Below are 17,022 nucleotides of genomic sequence, written 5' to 3' on the forward strand. Positions count from 1 at the left end.
CGTGCTTCGAACCAACGCAATACATAACAATTGCCTTTTCTGACCTTCCCCAATTTTAATCATCCCAAAGTCTTCCTATTCCGTGAATTAATCCCTATTGTTCCTCCCAGAATGATGTCTCCAGATAACTGCCTCTCTTGCTTCCCTTTTTGTCTTTTTCTCAATCTCTGTTGTGTGTAGGAAGTCTTTGGCTCACTCTTTAATGCCTTTGCTTTATGATATAAATGTGTAATTGAAATTCTTTTCTCCCTGCGCAGATATGAAAAAGAAAACTGCTGTGATCTTCCTTACTCTCATATATCAGTAGTTCTGTAAAATTTATGATGTCTGCATGTGTGTCACATAGAAATTAATAGGAGAGAGAGGGCCAGAATTCTATTCCAAGCAACCAGCTAGAGTCCTGAAATTGTAATAATGGTAGACTAATGATGTCTGGGGCCCCAGTGCAAGAAGAATTCTCTAGATTACTGGAAACATATGCTTATCTTAGACTACGGTTCTCTGTTGTCAAAGTGCTGGCAACCTTTCTTTTCTGCCATCAGAATTTTGTATCCACTTCAGGCTCCAGCAGATAAAATTCCATTCTTCCAGGGCAATATCTAAGCTGGGTTGGTTGATTTTCCACTTGACTTTTAAGAGATTCTTTTAAGTAACATAAATCAGTAGCAAATTGGCATGCCTCATATTTACATCTAACAATGGAATGCCTAATTCCTGTTTACCAAGCCTTATGAAGGATTCCTTGTCTTCAAAGGATGCCCTGGATGTTAACCCTACTTGAATTTGAATGCACACATTCCCATTAGGGTCTATGATTATTATTATTTTTTGCAAGCCCCAAATACAAATTTGGCCTTGTTTTGTCAAATTTGGGAAGTGTTTGTTTTGAAAAGCTAATTAAATCAATTCAGAATATGTAGCTGTGTAACAGTCTTGGAGATTAACTCACAGAATTCTAAAAAGGCCCTTGCTTCTTGTTTCTTAACAAAAGCGAGAAGATACCGGTAATTCTATACAAATTTACCTGCCGTTAAGTCCCACAGAAAAAAAACAGTTTCACTATAGATAGAGATGGAATTGCCCTATGAAAGGGGCCATCTACTGCAATTGACTCCACATGAGGCTTTGAAGATTACTTAGAAGCTAGACCTGTCCAGAATGCAGAGGTCTGTTTATTGGCTGTTGATGTTGTTGTTGTTAGTTGCAAAGTTGTGTCTGACCCATCGCTACCCCATGGACAACGTTCCTCCAGGCCTTCCTGTCCTCTACCATCTTCTTGATTCCATTTAAGCTCATGCCTACTGCTTCAGTTACTCCATCCAGCCACCTCATTCTCTGTCGTCCCCTTCTTCTCTTGCCCTCAACCTTCCCCAGCTTTAGGCTCTTCTCCAGTGAATTAGGTGGCCAAAGTATTTGAGTTTCCACTTCAGGATCTGGCCTTCGAAAGAGCAGTCAGGGTTGATCTCCTCTAGGACTGACTGGTTTGATCGCCTTGCAGTCCAAGGGACTCGCAGGAGTCTTCTCCAGCACCATAGTTCAAAGGCCTCAATTCTTTGGCGCTCAGCCTTTCTTATGGTCCAACTTTCACACCCATACATTGCAACTGGGAGGACCATAGCCTTGACTATACGCACTTTTGTTGGCAGAGTGATGTCTCTGCTTTTTAGTGTGCTGTCTAGATTTGCCATGGCTTTCCTCCCTAGGAGCAAGCATCTTTTAATTTCTTGGCTGCAGTCCTCATCTGTGGTGATCTTGGAGCCCAGGTAAATAAAATCTTTCACTACCCCCATTTCTTCCCCATCTATTTGCCAGGAATTGAGAGGGCTGGATGACATGATCTTGTTTTTTTTGATGTTTAGTTTCAACCCAACTTTTGCACTCTCCTTCACTCGCAACAAGAGGCTCTTTAGTTCCTCTTCACTTTCTGCCATTAGAGTGGTATCATCTGCATATCTTAGGTTGTTGATATTTCTCCTGGCAATCTTAATGCCAACTTTTGATTCATTTAGCCCTGCCTTTCTCATGATGTGCTCTGCATATAAGTTAAACAGGCAGGGTGACAGTATACAGCCTTGCCAGACTCCTTTCCCAATTTTGAACCAATCAGTGGTTCCGTGTCCACTTCTCACTGTTGCTTCTTGACCCGCATATAGGTTTCTCAAGAGACAAATAAGATGGTCTGGTACTCCCATCTCTTTAAGAACTTCCACAGTTTGTTGTGATCCACACAATCTAATGCTTTAGCATAGTCAATGAAGCAGAAATAGATGTTTTTCTAGAACTCCTTAGCTTTCTCCATGATCCAGCGTATGTTGGCAATTTGATCTCTAGTTCCTCTGCCTCTTCGAAATCCTGCCTGTACTTCTGGTAGTTCTCGATCCACATACTGCTGGTGTCTAGCTTGGCTAGACTTATTGGCTGTGTACCCTGACAATAGCACATTACTATAGTACCCATTAGCAATGATTCAGTTGTTAAAGCCACTGAGCTTGTCAGCTGGAAAGCTGACAGCTTGGGTTCAAGACCAAGTGCCACATGACGGGGTGAGCTCCTGTGACTTGCTCCAGCTCCTGCCAACCTAGCATTCCAAAGCATGCAAATGTGAGTAGATAAATAGGCACCACTTTGGGGGGAAGGTAACAGCATTCCATACACCTCGGTATATAGTCATGCTGGTCACATGACCACGGAAGTGACTTTGAACAACGGTGGCTCTCTCGGCTAAGAACCAGAGATGAACACTGCTCCCTAGAGTCAGACATGACTGGACAGGTGGAAACCTTTATCTTTATAGTACATTATTGTAGCACATTGCTTTGGTTCCTTATCAGCTTCCGGGTATGAATCAAATACAGTATGTTTCCAATAATTTTCAATAATCAATTGTGTTTTTGCTGATAGTCCTCAAAGAACAACTGTAATGAAGCCTGCCTATTACATTCATAAGTTGTGACAGTCGTAAAGTGGCTCACCCAAGTGACTGACCTAATTTTACAACCTTTTTCTGGTGGTCATTAGATGAATCCAGTGTTTAATATGGGGCATTTTTGCCAAAACTCAGAAATAAATGCTGGTTTCTGGTGAAAATGTTGTAAATCACAGTCATGTGACCAGAGGAGGCTGCAAACAGCCATAAAATGAGCTCCTGCCATTGGAACTTCAGAATGTGTCATAAGTTCCTTTTTTGGGGGGGTGGGGGGGTGAGGTTCATCATAACTTTGAATGGTTGTCTAAGTGACTAATCATACGTTGAGGACTATTTGTATAGTACTACTACTACACTTCTTCCAAACAGGTCATATCAGCTTTCAGATATTCCAAAACAATTGATTCTTTGCCATATAGGTTTATTGTAGCTGTCTGTCTAGTTAAGTATTGTGAGAGTGTGCTGCCCCACTCACTCACACATGCATAGTAACTGTGTTGTAGTGCGTTTATTAATATTCCCCAGCAATTCCCTTCACCAAAAACTCAGAACTGTCCCAATTAAGTCCAGCCATCAGCAGGCCAAGATTAGTCCACAGAGCAATGGCCTAATAGTCCACAAAGCAAATAACTCCACCAGGCAAAATTCAAATTCATACACGTGGCAAAAAAAGTTCAGAGTCTTCAAGGCACAATTCAAAACATGGTGTCAATCCAGAGTGAAGAAGAAATCATGGCAATCAAACAAACAGCTAAAAAACCAACTTGTTCCCAGCAATGCCTCCATCTGTGATAAACAGCCAGCTTTCCAGTGCAGTCCGTCAAGACGGGTGGGGTCTTCTCCTCGCAAGTAGTCTGGCTGATCTCAGCTGCTCTGGTCATTTCTCGACCCTGCATGTTCTCAGATCAGGTGTAGGAGGCAATTCCTCCTCCTGTTCACTGGTTGTCTTCCACTGCAAACTTTCCCCAGTTGAAGTCTCCTCTAAATCTCTTTCGGTCTTCAGAGCCATCAATCAACCCAGTTCCATCAATCAACCCAGTTCTTGACGTGCCAGAAATGGTCTCAACCTTCTCTGAACTGACATCTGAGGAGGAATCTGGGGAGTTGCCCAAGGGAGACATCACAGAAAGTTATAGCCAATTGGTTTTTGAGAGTGAGTGGAATAATAAGAAAGTTGGAGTGGAATAAAGGAGAGCCATATTCAAGTCTGTCCTCACCGGCTGACTGTGGGCCAGTGTCTGTCTCTTGACCATACTGACCTTACAGGATGCTGGTTGTGAGGATTTAATTGAAAGAGAGAGTACTATGTGTGTGGCCTTGAGGTTCTGGAGGGAAGGCAAGGATATGATAAAACTAATAAATAAATAAACTTTTGTAAGCTACACATATCTGGAGTCTTCTAGTTTAGGAAAGACAGTCTTAATGGTTTAATTCTGCTTTGTGTCAAAATGTAGAATGTATCATTTAATTTTTGGCTGTTGTCGGGACCTTGTTAAACAGGACCTGATAAATAGACAGCAGTTTGCATAATATCTAGGCCTCCCACATTAAAGGGATTGCAGTTCACCATTTAAAATTTCCCAAAGTGTGTCTTAGTTATCATTTTAGAGGTATGTATTTTAACTGATTCATTTTAACTATGTATTCATATAGTTATATATTAGTTGCATGCCCTAGTTGTCTTCCAGGAGCAAAAGGTGCCATGGACCTGCTGGTTTCTGCTGCCTCAAGGACTTGGAGTAAAGCAACGGCAGCTAATGCCAGTGTTTGTGGTGGATCATAATATGGTCATCTAAATCAGCGTTTCCCAACCTTAGGAACTTGAAGATGCGTGGACTTCAACTCCCAGAATTCCCCAGCCAGCATAGCTGGCTGGGGAATTCTGGGAGTTGAAGTCCACGCATCTTCAAGTTCCTAAGGTTGGGAAACGCTGATCTAAATAGTGGCTGGCCACTGAATAACAGCATTTGCTTCCTTTTTTGCCTTTAGGAACAGTTAAAAGAAGCCGAGGAAGTATATCAGGCTGGCATCGAGAATTGTCCTGAAAGCTCTGATCTGCATAATAACTACGGGGTTTTTTTAGTCGATACTGGTAAGTAAAAACAAGACAAAACCTGAAGGACTAAGAACTAATCTGGACAAATTAAAATGTTACTAGCCCAGCAATTTATCTCAAGTCTGCTCTGGGAAGATTTTTTTCTTATTTTCCAAAAGCTCAGCCCATTCTGTTGCATTATGTGTTGCATCATTTTTATTATTTACTGTTTACTATTTATTATTATTTATTATGCGCATTGTAAAGCTGTTCTTCCTCTCCTAGAACCACATTTGTGGCCCAACACCCTCAACTGCCAAGTGTGGCTTTAGCCCAGGGGTCTCCAAACTTGGCCGCTTTAAGACTTGTGGACTTCAACTCCCAGAATTCCTCAGCCACTAAATTCTGGGAATTGAAGTCCACAAGTCTTAAAGTGGCCAAGTTTGAAAACCTCTACTTTAGCCCTTATATCAGCTTCTCCAAGATGAGGAGCTTTAGCACCCCCTCTGGGCAGCTGCAGCAAAGCAAGGGAAGAGGCTGCAAAACCTGAGGTCCAAATGCATCAGAGTTCAGATGCAAAAATACACACACACCAGAGGCATCCCAGACTGGACTTCAAGGACTTCAATTCCCAGAATTTTTCACAATGGCCATGATGGATTGCGAAATCCTAGAACAAGTCTGTACATCTGGAGGGCACCCAGGTTGTGAGAAGGCTGACAAGAGCATTTAAGCTCAGTTGAAAAGACAGATGTTGCTATTATTACAGGTTTTTCCATTCAAACATTTCTGACAGTAGAATCAGACATTATTTATTTGCGGAATTATCTTAGATGTGTTTATGCAAGTAAGTTCCAGTTCAATGGACATACCGGTAATCCTTGACTTATGACCTTAATGGAGCCTGCGCATCATAGTTGTAAGTTGTGATGGTCATAAATTGGGCCACCCATGTGATTGACCTGATTTTATGACCTTTTTGCAGTGGCTGTTAAGCAAAGGCTGCAGTCATTAAGTGAAACAAGTTTGCTATGGGCCAGTTTTGCCAAACTTTACTGGAAGTAAACGTCAGTTTTCAGCAAAAATGTTATAACACGTAGTTTTGTGACTGCGGGGCACTGAAATGACTGTAAATATGGGCTGGTTGTTGAACATCTGACATGCAGTCACATGACCATGGGTTGGGGGGTGGCTATTGGAACTTCAGAAATGGGGTTGCAAGCCCCTCCCATCGGAAGGTCTGTTGTAACTTTGAATGGTTGCTATGCATCTGGTCATAAGTCAAGAACTGCCAATATTTCCAGGAAAATCTGCATAGGTTTCCAGTTTTGCTTGTCCAGCTAAGTGGCAACATTTAGTTTATTTCAGCTGAGCTTTGAATGGATTTGACTAGGAGGCAACAGCAGCCTGAAGGAGACCTGACTTTAGGCCATGAGCCAGGGATTATTTATCCTGCTTCGTATTAATACATGGTGACCTTGAAAAGATGTTTGTACATTTTGAACCATGTAAACTAGCAACCAGCAAATCTCGTCTCTCCTTGCTTTAAATCTTAAATCAAAATTGTGGTTATTTTTAATCTTTGGTTTTATTTGCATTTCACGTGCAGATTGCTCTACTCTGTTGTGGTGGAATATATGTGATACGGGATATATGTGAATGTGTGACAAGCTGTATAAAATTTATCTTTAAAAGCTGTTTGCTTTCCTGTGCTAGCGATCTGTCACTTTTCTCAAGGATGAAATTAATGTCAACACATTGATTGTTGTTTTTGCTTAACATAAGACACCGACAAATTATCCTACTTAATCAGTTCACACAGCTTGTAGTTCTCACTGCTTTCTTGTAATGGGTTGTTCTGCCACATACCCGTGGAAAATGTAATAGACCAGCTCCATCTTGTGGAAAAAGAAATATCACATTTGCTATTTGGTTTGGTATTGGTTTTAGATTATGCATGGCTCTCCTCCCTTATTTAATGTTAATAGGGTTACTTTAGCTGGGCTGCAAAAATTCTAGATGACTTAATACTGTCCTCTGGATATTTTACAGCATGTGTGTGTGTATGTGTATGTATACATGTATGTATCTGTGTAATATATATAAATATATAACTAATATTAACGCTTTTAATTTTATGCCCGTAAACTGCTGGAAGCATCTTTTAAAACATATGGCATCTATTTTTGAAATTCTAATTAGAATTAATCTTACCTCTGCCATACTGGGAAAATAATTCCCTTCTCCCTAGATTTTCAAAAGTAGATTAGGGAATTCAGTTGTTACTACAGCCCAGTGAAGTCATTTAAAAGAGCCGGTGATGTGCTTAACATTAATTGTGTAGTTTGCACATTGCAAAGTAACCAACTGTTGGTTGATTCTGGGAGTGATTGTTTATATTTTTTATATTTGCAGATATGCCTCCCTTTGAATGAACTTGAGTTCCTCTTGAATGTTCTATATGGGGTTGTCCCTCCTTTTTCCATATGCATTTCTTTTTTCCCCAGATATTTATCTATTAAACTTGTATATCTCCTGACTCCCAACATCTCTCAAGCAGCTCATAAGATACTTTCAGAGATATTAATTTTGAAATGGCTTTGGGTGACCCTGGGCCAGTCACCCTCTCCCAGCCTAACCCTCATCGCTGGCTTGTTGTGATGGAGAAAATAGGAGGAGGAGGGTGTGTTGGATATGTTCACTGCCTTGAGTTATTTGTAAAAATAATAATAGGGTAAAAGGTAAAGGTAAAGGTTCCCCCACACATGCGTGCTAGTCGTTTCCAACTCTAGGGGCCGGTGCTCATCTCCGTTTCAAAGCCAAAGAGCCAGCGCTTGTCCGAGGATGTCTCCGTGGTCATGTGGCTGGCATGACTAGACGCCAAAGGCGCACGGAACGCTGTTACCTTCCCACTGTAGTGGTCCCTATTTTTCTACTTGCATTTTTACGTGCTTTCGAACTGCTAGGTTGGCAGAAGCTGGGACGAGTAACAGGCGCTCACTCTGCTACGCGGCACTCGGGATTCGACCCACCAAACTGCCGACCTTCTGATCGACAAGCTCAGCGTCCTAACCCACTGAGCCACCGCGTCCCTTTAATAATAGGGTACAAACAAACACATTTTGTGAGCCCTCTTAAGAGCAACCCTAACCCAGCCTTCTTTTTTTCCAGGATCTCCAGAGACTGCAGTCTCCCATTATCAGAAAGCCATTGAACTTAGCCCCGGTCATCACGTGGCCATGGTGAATCTGGGCAGACTCTACCGCTCCTTGGGGCAGAACAAGGATGCTGAAATTTGGTACAAGCGGTAAGCATCTGGGCGTCTCATGTTCTTGGCAAGGCTACAAGAAAGCCTTGGCTTTTAGAAGGGAAATAATTTTGAAAGGGTTATGCCAACATTTTATGCCCATTTTGCTCTTGACGTTTAGGAAGAATTTGAATGTTACCTGAATTCCAGGTTCTTTTTAGTAAGGGCTGGGCATAATGGGAGACAGTAGAAGAAAAGATGAGGAACCGTTGGGGAACTTGAAAGAGGTACGGAAAATTATTATTTTATTTTATCCTTTAGGGCACTTAAAGTAGCATGGAAAACTGAAATCCTGTCCCCGCTCGGAGCGTTGTATTATAACACAGGTCGCTATGAAGATGCATTAAAGATTTACAGGGAAGCTGCCTCATTACAGCCATCCAACAAAGAGACTCGGCTGGCTCTGGTCAGTTCAGACTCTTCTGATAGTATCAACTTTGCATGTTTCTTTTTTGCTTGCAGATGTGAGAACATGAGACTGGGCTGTGTGAGAATGTGAGACTATACAGAAGCTGTTTTAAACTAAAATGGAACAGGCATGTAGTCAGGGAGGACAAAAGTCAGGAATCATGACAAAAAGATTTTCAGGAGGTAGTTAAGGAACCAAGTCACGAAGGATCAACCCAGAAACGTTAGCAGAGAATAGGCAAAAGAGACTGACTAGACTAAAGGGCTGTCACAAAGAAGAGGGAGTGAGCTATTCTCCAAAGCACCTGAAGGAAGAACAAGAAGCAATGGATGGAAACTAATCAAGGAGAGAAGCAACCTAGCAACTAAGAAGCTCCTTAGCAACTAAGGAGAAATTTCCTGACAGTTAGAACAATTAATCAGTGGAATGACTTGCCTCCAGAAGTTGTGAATGCTCCAACTTTGGAAGTCTTTACGAAGAGATTGGGCAACCATTTGTCTGAAATGGTATATGGTTTCCTGCCTAAGCAGGGGGTTGGACTAGAAGACCTTCAGGGTCCCTTTCAACTCTGTTATTCTGTTATTCAGACACCCGTGAACCACAATGGGCAATCAATAGTGACCAGATTTGTGAATTAACAAAGTAAGGACTTTGGGGGATAAAAGGGGTTCCGATGGCCACCCACATTGTGGATCTGGATTTGATAGCTTTCATCCCTCTAGCTAGTGCCAGGCAGTCTCCTTAAGAAGGATGTGGCTAAGTGGGGATGAGTGTGTATATGCATATGCATGAGAGTGAGCAAGCGTACATTATAATCAGTAAAGTTTTGCTGCCGCTTTGAATTCATTGGTTCTCCATGTACTGCTTTGCTATAGAGCGTGATTTGCATGTATTTCTAATTATTTCCTAGCTGATGACCAGGGCTATGGATCTTGTGTGCTCTAACCACACCTATCTAGAAAACACAGATAGAGATTAAAGGGGGCGGAGGGGCTGCAAGATCCATGTGCTTTGACAAACTGCATGAGATGAGTGAGTGATGAACTTGGGAGTGCACATAACACAGGTGGAGGTGGCAGAAGGAGTGAGGAAGGAAGAGTCAAGGCGATGAAGTGGTTAAGCAGTTGGACTAAAGGAAGCACACCGATTTTCTAGCTTACTTTTAGCCATGGAAACACTCTCTCAGCCCAACATAGAGCTCCACAGAAGCTTCTGTTTGCTCCTGCATGAAAATAATCAGTAAAAATTAGGAAAAAAATGACTAATTTCAGTACTCCTCGGATTATATCTGTTTCTTCAATGATCTTTCAAAGTTGGGGTAGCGCTGAAAAAAATGGACATAGGATTGGCATTTGACGTTCTGACCATCACAATGTCACCATATTCCCAGGTCATAGCACTGAACTACAAGCTTTTTAATACTTAAGCCAGTAGGATATATGATCCACAGGTAATCATCAGGCTACGATAGCAGTTGGGACTGGGACCAGGTTTCCTGTGGCTAAGTGAAGCAGTAATAAATTGCAATGTCATGTGATCACATTGCTTAGTGATGACAGTCTCTGGAGTCCTGGTTCTTGTCATAAACCAAGGACACACAGGCTGTTAAGTGGGAAGAGGTGGGATCCCAGGTGAGGAATGTAGAGGTGCTGCAGGAGGGCGGGAGAAGTCCTGGGAGGGCAATGCGGGCGGCAGGTGAGTTGGAGGTGGGAGAGCTTGGGAGGCATCTTGTAGGCCACATGTGACCTAGGCATGGACAGTGCTGCCGGGCGTGGGATGAATGTTGCAGTGTGAGTGCGGAAAAGCTGGGATGAATGCTGCAGTAGCGCGCAAGGGCAGGAAGGCCAGGAGGGTGGACAGCAGAGCAGGGCTTGAGGATAGAAGGCTGGATGGACTTGCCAGGGTGACCTGCAACCTTCCCTTGCTGGTCTCCCCATTGACTTGGCTTGTGGGAACTGTCAGGGAAGGTTGCAATGGCAATTCTGTTAGCTCTGGACACTGCATCTGTCATAAGTGCAAGCCAGTTGCCAAGCTTCCAGTTCACAATCGCATAACCACAAAAGATGGCCAGAACTCCAAGGATCTGTTATAAGTTCCACTCATTCAACCTCAAATAGTCGCTGAACAAGTGGTTGATAAATGTATTTCTAAGGCATAAGAAGGAACATGTGAAGTAGACTCCCACAACTGTATTTTCTATTTTTTGTGAATAGGGAATGATGGGAGCAGTAGTCCATCTCATAAGAAGTGACACCTGGTGAGAGAAAGATAAACTGTTTGAAAGACCAGCTGCAAACATCATTGTTCAACGATAAAGCAGAATATTTGTAGCTCAGGGCTGAAATGGGTGTGTGTGTGTGTGTGTGTCCTTGGTGCGCTCTGAGCTTGGTTGATGCTGCTGATGTTACTTATGTTGGGTAATGAACTGCCTGCAAGAAAACAACCAGGTTCGGCAAACATCATGGGCTCTTCATCATCATCATTCAGCCAGATGCTTTCTCTTCTCAGATATGAGATGAGAGGCTATTAAACAAAAAAGCCTTCTTGAGGGAACCACCTCATACAATGCCTTTAGTGTCCTTAGGCTGCTTTACCGAGGGGGACCAACTGAATATTCTCCTGGATTCTAGGGAGGGAGAATTGTTTCCTTTACTTCTTTTTTCTCTTAATAGGCTCAGGTTTTAACAATGATGGGACAAGCAAAGGAAGCAGAGCAAATGTTGAGCCATATTGTGACTGAAGGGGCCGAGTGCCTGGAGTGCTACCGCTTGCTATCTGCCATCTACAGCAAGCAAGAGAACTACAACAAGGTAAAGTTACCACTCTAGTCCAAAAGCCGGCAAGCAGAGCACCTGGTTAAGAGGGACAACTTTAAACAATCTTGAAAGAATGCAGAGAGCAATAAGGCAGAGATCCATCCAGTACTTCCAGGTGAATTTGTGTGGCTGGCTGCCTTGGCTGGATAGTGCTGACCTATTTAAATGTCAGAAATCAATCCCAAATGTGGTTTTTTCCCCAAAAGGCAATTGGAGTTTGTTTGTTTGTTTTTTTAATCCCATTTATATCCCGCCCTTCTCCGAAGACTCAGGGCGGCTTACAATCTAAGCACAAATCAATGTGCTTAGCAATAGCCTTCATTCTATGTATATGCCTGCTTATTAGGGCTTTTGCCCCCCCCCCAAGCGGCATTATTACAAAGTCAGCTTATTGCCCCCAACAATCTGGGTCCTCATTTTACCTACCTCGGAAGGATGGAAGGCTGAGTCAACCTTGAGCCTGGTGGGATGCGAACCTGCACTAATTGCAGGCAGCTGGTGTTACTTAAGGAGGCATTAGCCCACTGCTTCACCAAGGCTCTTTGTTTGTTTTTCCTTGAAGACGTTCTGCTTCTCATCCAAGAAGCTTCTTCAGTTCTTACTGATTGGTGGGGAATGGAAGGATTTATATTCTTTGCAGTCATCTCTGCAGTCATTCAGATGACTGTAAAGAATATAAATCATTCCATCCTCCACCATTCCATCAGAACTGAAGAAACTATTTGGATTAGCAGCAAAACATCTTCAAGGAAAAACAAAGTCCAGTTGCCTTTTGAAAAAGCACTTTTGGGATAACCATGATCTGGATGACTGAGAATTGCCATAGACTTCAGAAATCAGATTCTGATTTTCAGAAGATTCTGAAGTGATGGGTCCTGTTTTGCTGAAACAGTCCCCAGCAGAGACCAATTTCATTTCTCCATCCATAGGTACATTCAGTAACTTGTCAGGGTATTAAAGAACCCTAGTGTCAACTCTACAAATGAGCATGGCTGCAGCCATTGCTCCTACTCATTTTCAGTTGCCACATAGAACGGAGGGAGGGGGGTTGTCCAGGTGCTTCGCTAGTCTAAATAATCTTTTGTCCTGTGGGAACCAAGGTCATCGGCTGCTCCCAAGACTGCAGGCTGGGCGTTGCATAAAAACCCCACCGCGAAGATGTATTGGGGAACGTAGTTGCTTGCATAGTTTTAGGGGTGGGATTTTCTAACTTTGTTTTGGGGAATTGTTACATGTATCTCCAGACATGGTTTCACTTTTGATGTGCTGATAGTTTGTAATTAATAAACATATTCTTTGAGGAATTTGCAAGCCTCAGAGTTCTGCTTTATTTGTCTCTGTCTGTCAGAACTATGACATTTAATTGAGGGCAGGAGTGTCAAACTGCCGGCCTGTGGGCAAGATGTGTCATGCTGAAACTGTGCCCACCCGATTGCCAGCAATGGAAAAAAGTTGCAATACATTGCAACACATCATGTGACGTTGCAAGTTTGATACCCCTGATCTAGGGGAACTTTCTGGGTCTTCTCTGAACATCCAAAATTCCTTGGTAGAAGATCCTTCTGAACTGAATTATTGGCTATATTAGCAAAACATAGATGACAACTGCCCAGTTTCAATCCATTCCTTCTTGTCTGTGCAACTCTTGTGGCATGCAGCCCAATCTATATGTGAGCATCTTTCCACTTCTGATGCACAAAGGAGTAAAAGATGGGCAAGTCTTTTTTTTTCCTAGGAAGCAGATAATTTTTGTGGCCAGAATAAAAATGGTGATGCAAATAAAATGTTGTTTTTCCTAATAATAAAAGGACAAAAAGACAGAGGTATTAGCAAAATATAATGGAAGTTCAGCAAGACATTTTCATTCGTGTCCCCTGTTAACTTAAGGCCTTTCCAAATGTGGCAGATCTTGATGGTTGAAGTATATAAGAATTGAAATCTATCCACATCTGGAAGGCCACAGTTGGAAAAGGCCATGTCAAAATAGCTATTGAGGTGCAGTAAGATTTTTTATTTATTGTGTATGTGCAGGCACTTGAAGCCATAGACAAAGCTTTACAATTGAAACCAAAGGACCCCAAAATCATATCAGAGCTCTTTTTCACCAAAGGAAACCAGCTAAGAGAACAAAACCACCTGGATAAAGCTTTTGAGGTACTCACTTATATATGAACACATAGATTGCTTATTTCATTAAATTTAAGTGATGCTCTTCGAGTTGCTTACTTGAACACATGCATCTGAAAATCACGGAGCAGAAAGGCTGCCACAGGAGAAATTCATTTAGCTGAATGTATATCTATATCAAGGGGTATCTATATCTGAAAGTTCTAGAGAAACAATATTTTGAAACTTAAAATTTAATAGGTGACTATTTGCTTATTTCCAGTAATTATTTTAAAATTTAACAGGTAACCATATGCTAATTTCCAGTAATTATGGATCAATTTCTGTGATGTTGCCAAAGTTCCCAGTTCCTTAATTTGGAACAGCAGTTTCTGTGATCCAAAATACTCAGTTCATATCCAAGAATTCATCTCCACTTGAACTGTATTCCTTTCACTTCCCCTCTCATAAGAACATTTTCATTAGCTGGCTGTCTCCAAGATAACAGCTCTAGTTTCCCCTTTGTTTCTCCTCCCTCCCCCAAAAAACTTTTACAGAGGATAGTCTTTCAAAGTCTTTGCAGAATGGTACCCTTCTCTTGGGAACACATGCCAGTTGTATTAAATATATTAATAGTTCTAAGGAAATTACAATTATTGGAAAACATATCATTAACACACTATCCTGTCCTTCTCAATTTGGGGCTCCTGTTTATGGTTTGGCTACAACCCCCAGCAGTCTTCATCCAGTAAAGCCATGGAATTAGTAATCTGGAACATCTAAAAACCCAAGTGTGGGAAAAGCTATTCCTTGTGTGCATTAAGATCTCCACAATATAGTTTCAGGTCTTCTAATGTTGAGTTTTCATTTTCATGTTAATATAGAGCTATAAAGTGTCTGTAGACTTCAACCCAGAACAAGCACAAGCATGGATGAATATGGGTGGCATTGAACATATCAAGGTAAGAAAATGCAGAAATTATTTCAGTGTTTGTTGTTAAAATATTTTAAAATATTTTTATTTTAATAAAATAAGAGTCACCCGTATGATTTATGATCCTTTACATAATGTGTGGTCACCAGATCATGTTGGATTACATGATGTTGGATTATCTAGGTCCCCTAAGTCTACTTAAAACAATATTTATTATTAAATATTAAATAATTAAATATTAAAAGTCAAAAGATCTTTACATTGTCCAATTAAAAGCATTACAAGCAACATTAGATTTCCCAAGTGGACTTGTTCTATTCTAGTTTAATTAGAGCTGCAACAAAATGTATCTGGTTTTCAATTAAACTTCTTATTATTTTAAGTTATTATTTAAAGAAGCATAGGAAACTGTTGGGCCTCCAGATAACTGAACGGAATGTTCTCTCAGCCTCAGTCAACTCAAATACTTTGGCCACCTAATGAGAAGGAAGGACTCACTGGAGAAGAGCCTAATGCTGGGAAAGATTGAGGGCAATAGAAGAAGGGGACAACAGAGAATGAGGTGGCTGGATGGATCACTGAAGCAGTAGGCGTGAGGTTAAATGGACTCCAGAAGATGGTAGAGGACAGAAAGGCCTGGAGGAACGTTGTCCATAGGGTTGCGATGGGTCGGATACAACTTCGCAGCTAACAACAACAACAAATAGTAGAAGTCTACCTAAATACCATCACAGATGGCCTGTCCCAAAAGGTCCAAAAGGGTCCCAAAAGGCGATCATACGATCCTGGGATTCTGCAGCCTTCATAAATGTGAGACTGTTGCGAACAGTCTGAACTTTGATCATGTGGCCAAAGGAATGTTGCAACGGTCACGTGAAAAATGGGTCATAAATCCCTTTTTTCAGTGCTGTAACCTTGTTGTAAGTCGAGGACTACCTGTACTGCAAAAACAACCATCCATGATGACGTGGAGTTGATAGAATGCTGACATTTAAAAGAAATCTGTAGAACCTACCTGTGAAGTTATGGCTGGCAATACTGTGCAAAATGTGTTTTGATTTGTTTCCCCTCTTGTTCCATGGTCTTATTTTTTGCAGGGTAACTATATCACTGCACGTCAATATTACGAGAAGGCTTTACAGCTGGTTCCAAACAGCAAGCTGCTGAAAGAAAATCTGGCAAAACTGGACCGCTTAGAGAGACGGCTGCAGGAAGGGCGGGGAAGAGGGTAACAGGATTGGCAAGGCAAATCACGCACCTCTTGGTTAATGACTGCCTGTTGTGGAAGCCCCGTCTTTCCCTCAAGAGAAAAGCGAACGGAACAGATTTATGGGGCAGTGGGGACCCGTCTAGGAGGGGATCATAGAGGAGTCGCCAAAGCTTCAGGAGCCCTCCTGGAGGTGTTGTAGGACAGGTGAAATCCTAACCTTAATCCAGAGAGGACGTTGAGGAAATGCTTCAAAAATGGCTAAAATTAAATGCATTGCTGGGATGACTGTTGGAAGGGAGGCAAGGACTTGTTTTAACAAAAATCAGAGAAAGGATTCACCTTGCAAGAGAAATGCTCTTGAAACCAGGTGCCTGATTAGCGAAGAATGTAGCTGCATGAGTCAGTGAGGAAGCGAGAGAAGAGACAGAGAGAGCTGTCACAGAGGGAAATAGCACTCGCCCCAGGCACTTGTAAATTCTTGGTAATAAATCTTGAAGAAGAATTGACTGTTATCTCAATGAAAGTGATGTAGCTCATTCTTCTCTAAACACTTAGATCCTGAGAGTGATTTCAAGAAAAGAAAAAAAGCAAAAACCTCTGAAACATTTGTGACAATTTACACTCGTGTTATCACAGCAGCAGTAGGAATTGAGATAGGGATATGCTTTGGCCAACATGATTCCTCATTTGTTTTTCTGGATTATGAAAACTGGATCATCGGATGAAAAGAGACAGCTTAAAAACAAAAAGCTGAATGGATTTGGGAATATTAAGGGGTCAGAGCTGTTCAGAACAGCTTCTCCCTAAAAGAACAGAACAGTCTCTCCCTAAAAGTTCCCTTCATGCTCGCAGTGGGTTTCTTTTGCAAATATCTCTGATCCTATGTGATCTCAGAGGATGATTTGGGAGGATCTTGACTGCTGATTGTCAGGAATTGGTAGAAGGAGCTGCTAAGTGCCTCAGAATGCCTTCTAAACCCCAGAACCTCCTTGAATGACACATTAATGAATCTTGGCTAAGATACATGATACAGCTACATCTTGCTGGCTCCAAAGCCTTTGGATTTGCTAATGTTTTGAGACCTGGGAAATGAATAATTTCTGAGGCATTTTTTTCCCTAATGGAAGTTTCTAGTAGTTTCACTTCTTCTCCCTCCCCTCTCAGATGAGAAAAAATCAGGTTTATTAAATATGATAGAGGAGAAGAGAACTCGTGTCACAGATAGTGTTTATTTTTGAATATTTGTTTGGCATAACCCAAAAAATAAGTTTATTTTTTT

The 17,022-nt window shown here is 41.7% G+C and overlaps 1 protein-coding gene across 1 annotated transcript in view; it reads left to right on the forward strand.

The window, feature by feature from the left end:
• The window catches only part of TMTC1 (transmembrane O-mannosyltransferase targeting cadherins 1), a 153,013-nt gene extending 136,649 nt beyond the window's left edge, over positions 1-16,364 (forward strand). Inside the window, exons 14-20 of the mRNA XM_081330245.1 lie at positions 4,916-5,018; positions 8,133-8,268; positions 8,530-8,674; positions 11,350-11,487; positions 13,525-13,647; positions 14,484-14,561; positions 15,631-16,364. Of these exons, the coding sequence (XP_081186371.1) occupies positions 4,916-5,018; positions 8,133-8,268; positions 8,530-8,674; positions 11,350-11,487; positions 13,525-13,647; positions 14,484-14,561; positions 15,631-15,765 (858 nt within the window). The 3' untranslated portion in view covers positions 15,766-16,364. The remainder of the gene's footprint in view (positions 1-4,915; positions 5,019-8,132; positions 8,269-8,529; positions 8,675-11,349; positions 11,488-13,524; positions 13,648-14,483; positions 14,562-15,630) is intronic.
• The last annotated feature ends 658 nt before the right edge of the window (positions 16,365-17,022 follow it).

Source organism: Vipera berus (assembly GCF_964194415.1).
Source record: "Vipera berus genome assembly, chromosome: 6".
NCBI lineage: Eukaryota > Metazoa > Chordata > Lepidosauria > Squamata > Viperidae > Vipera > Vipera berus.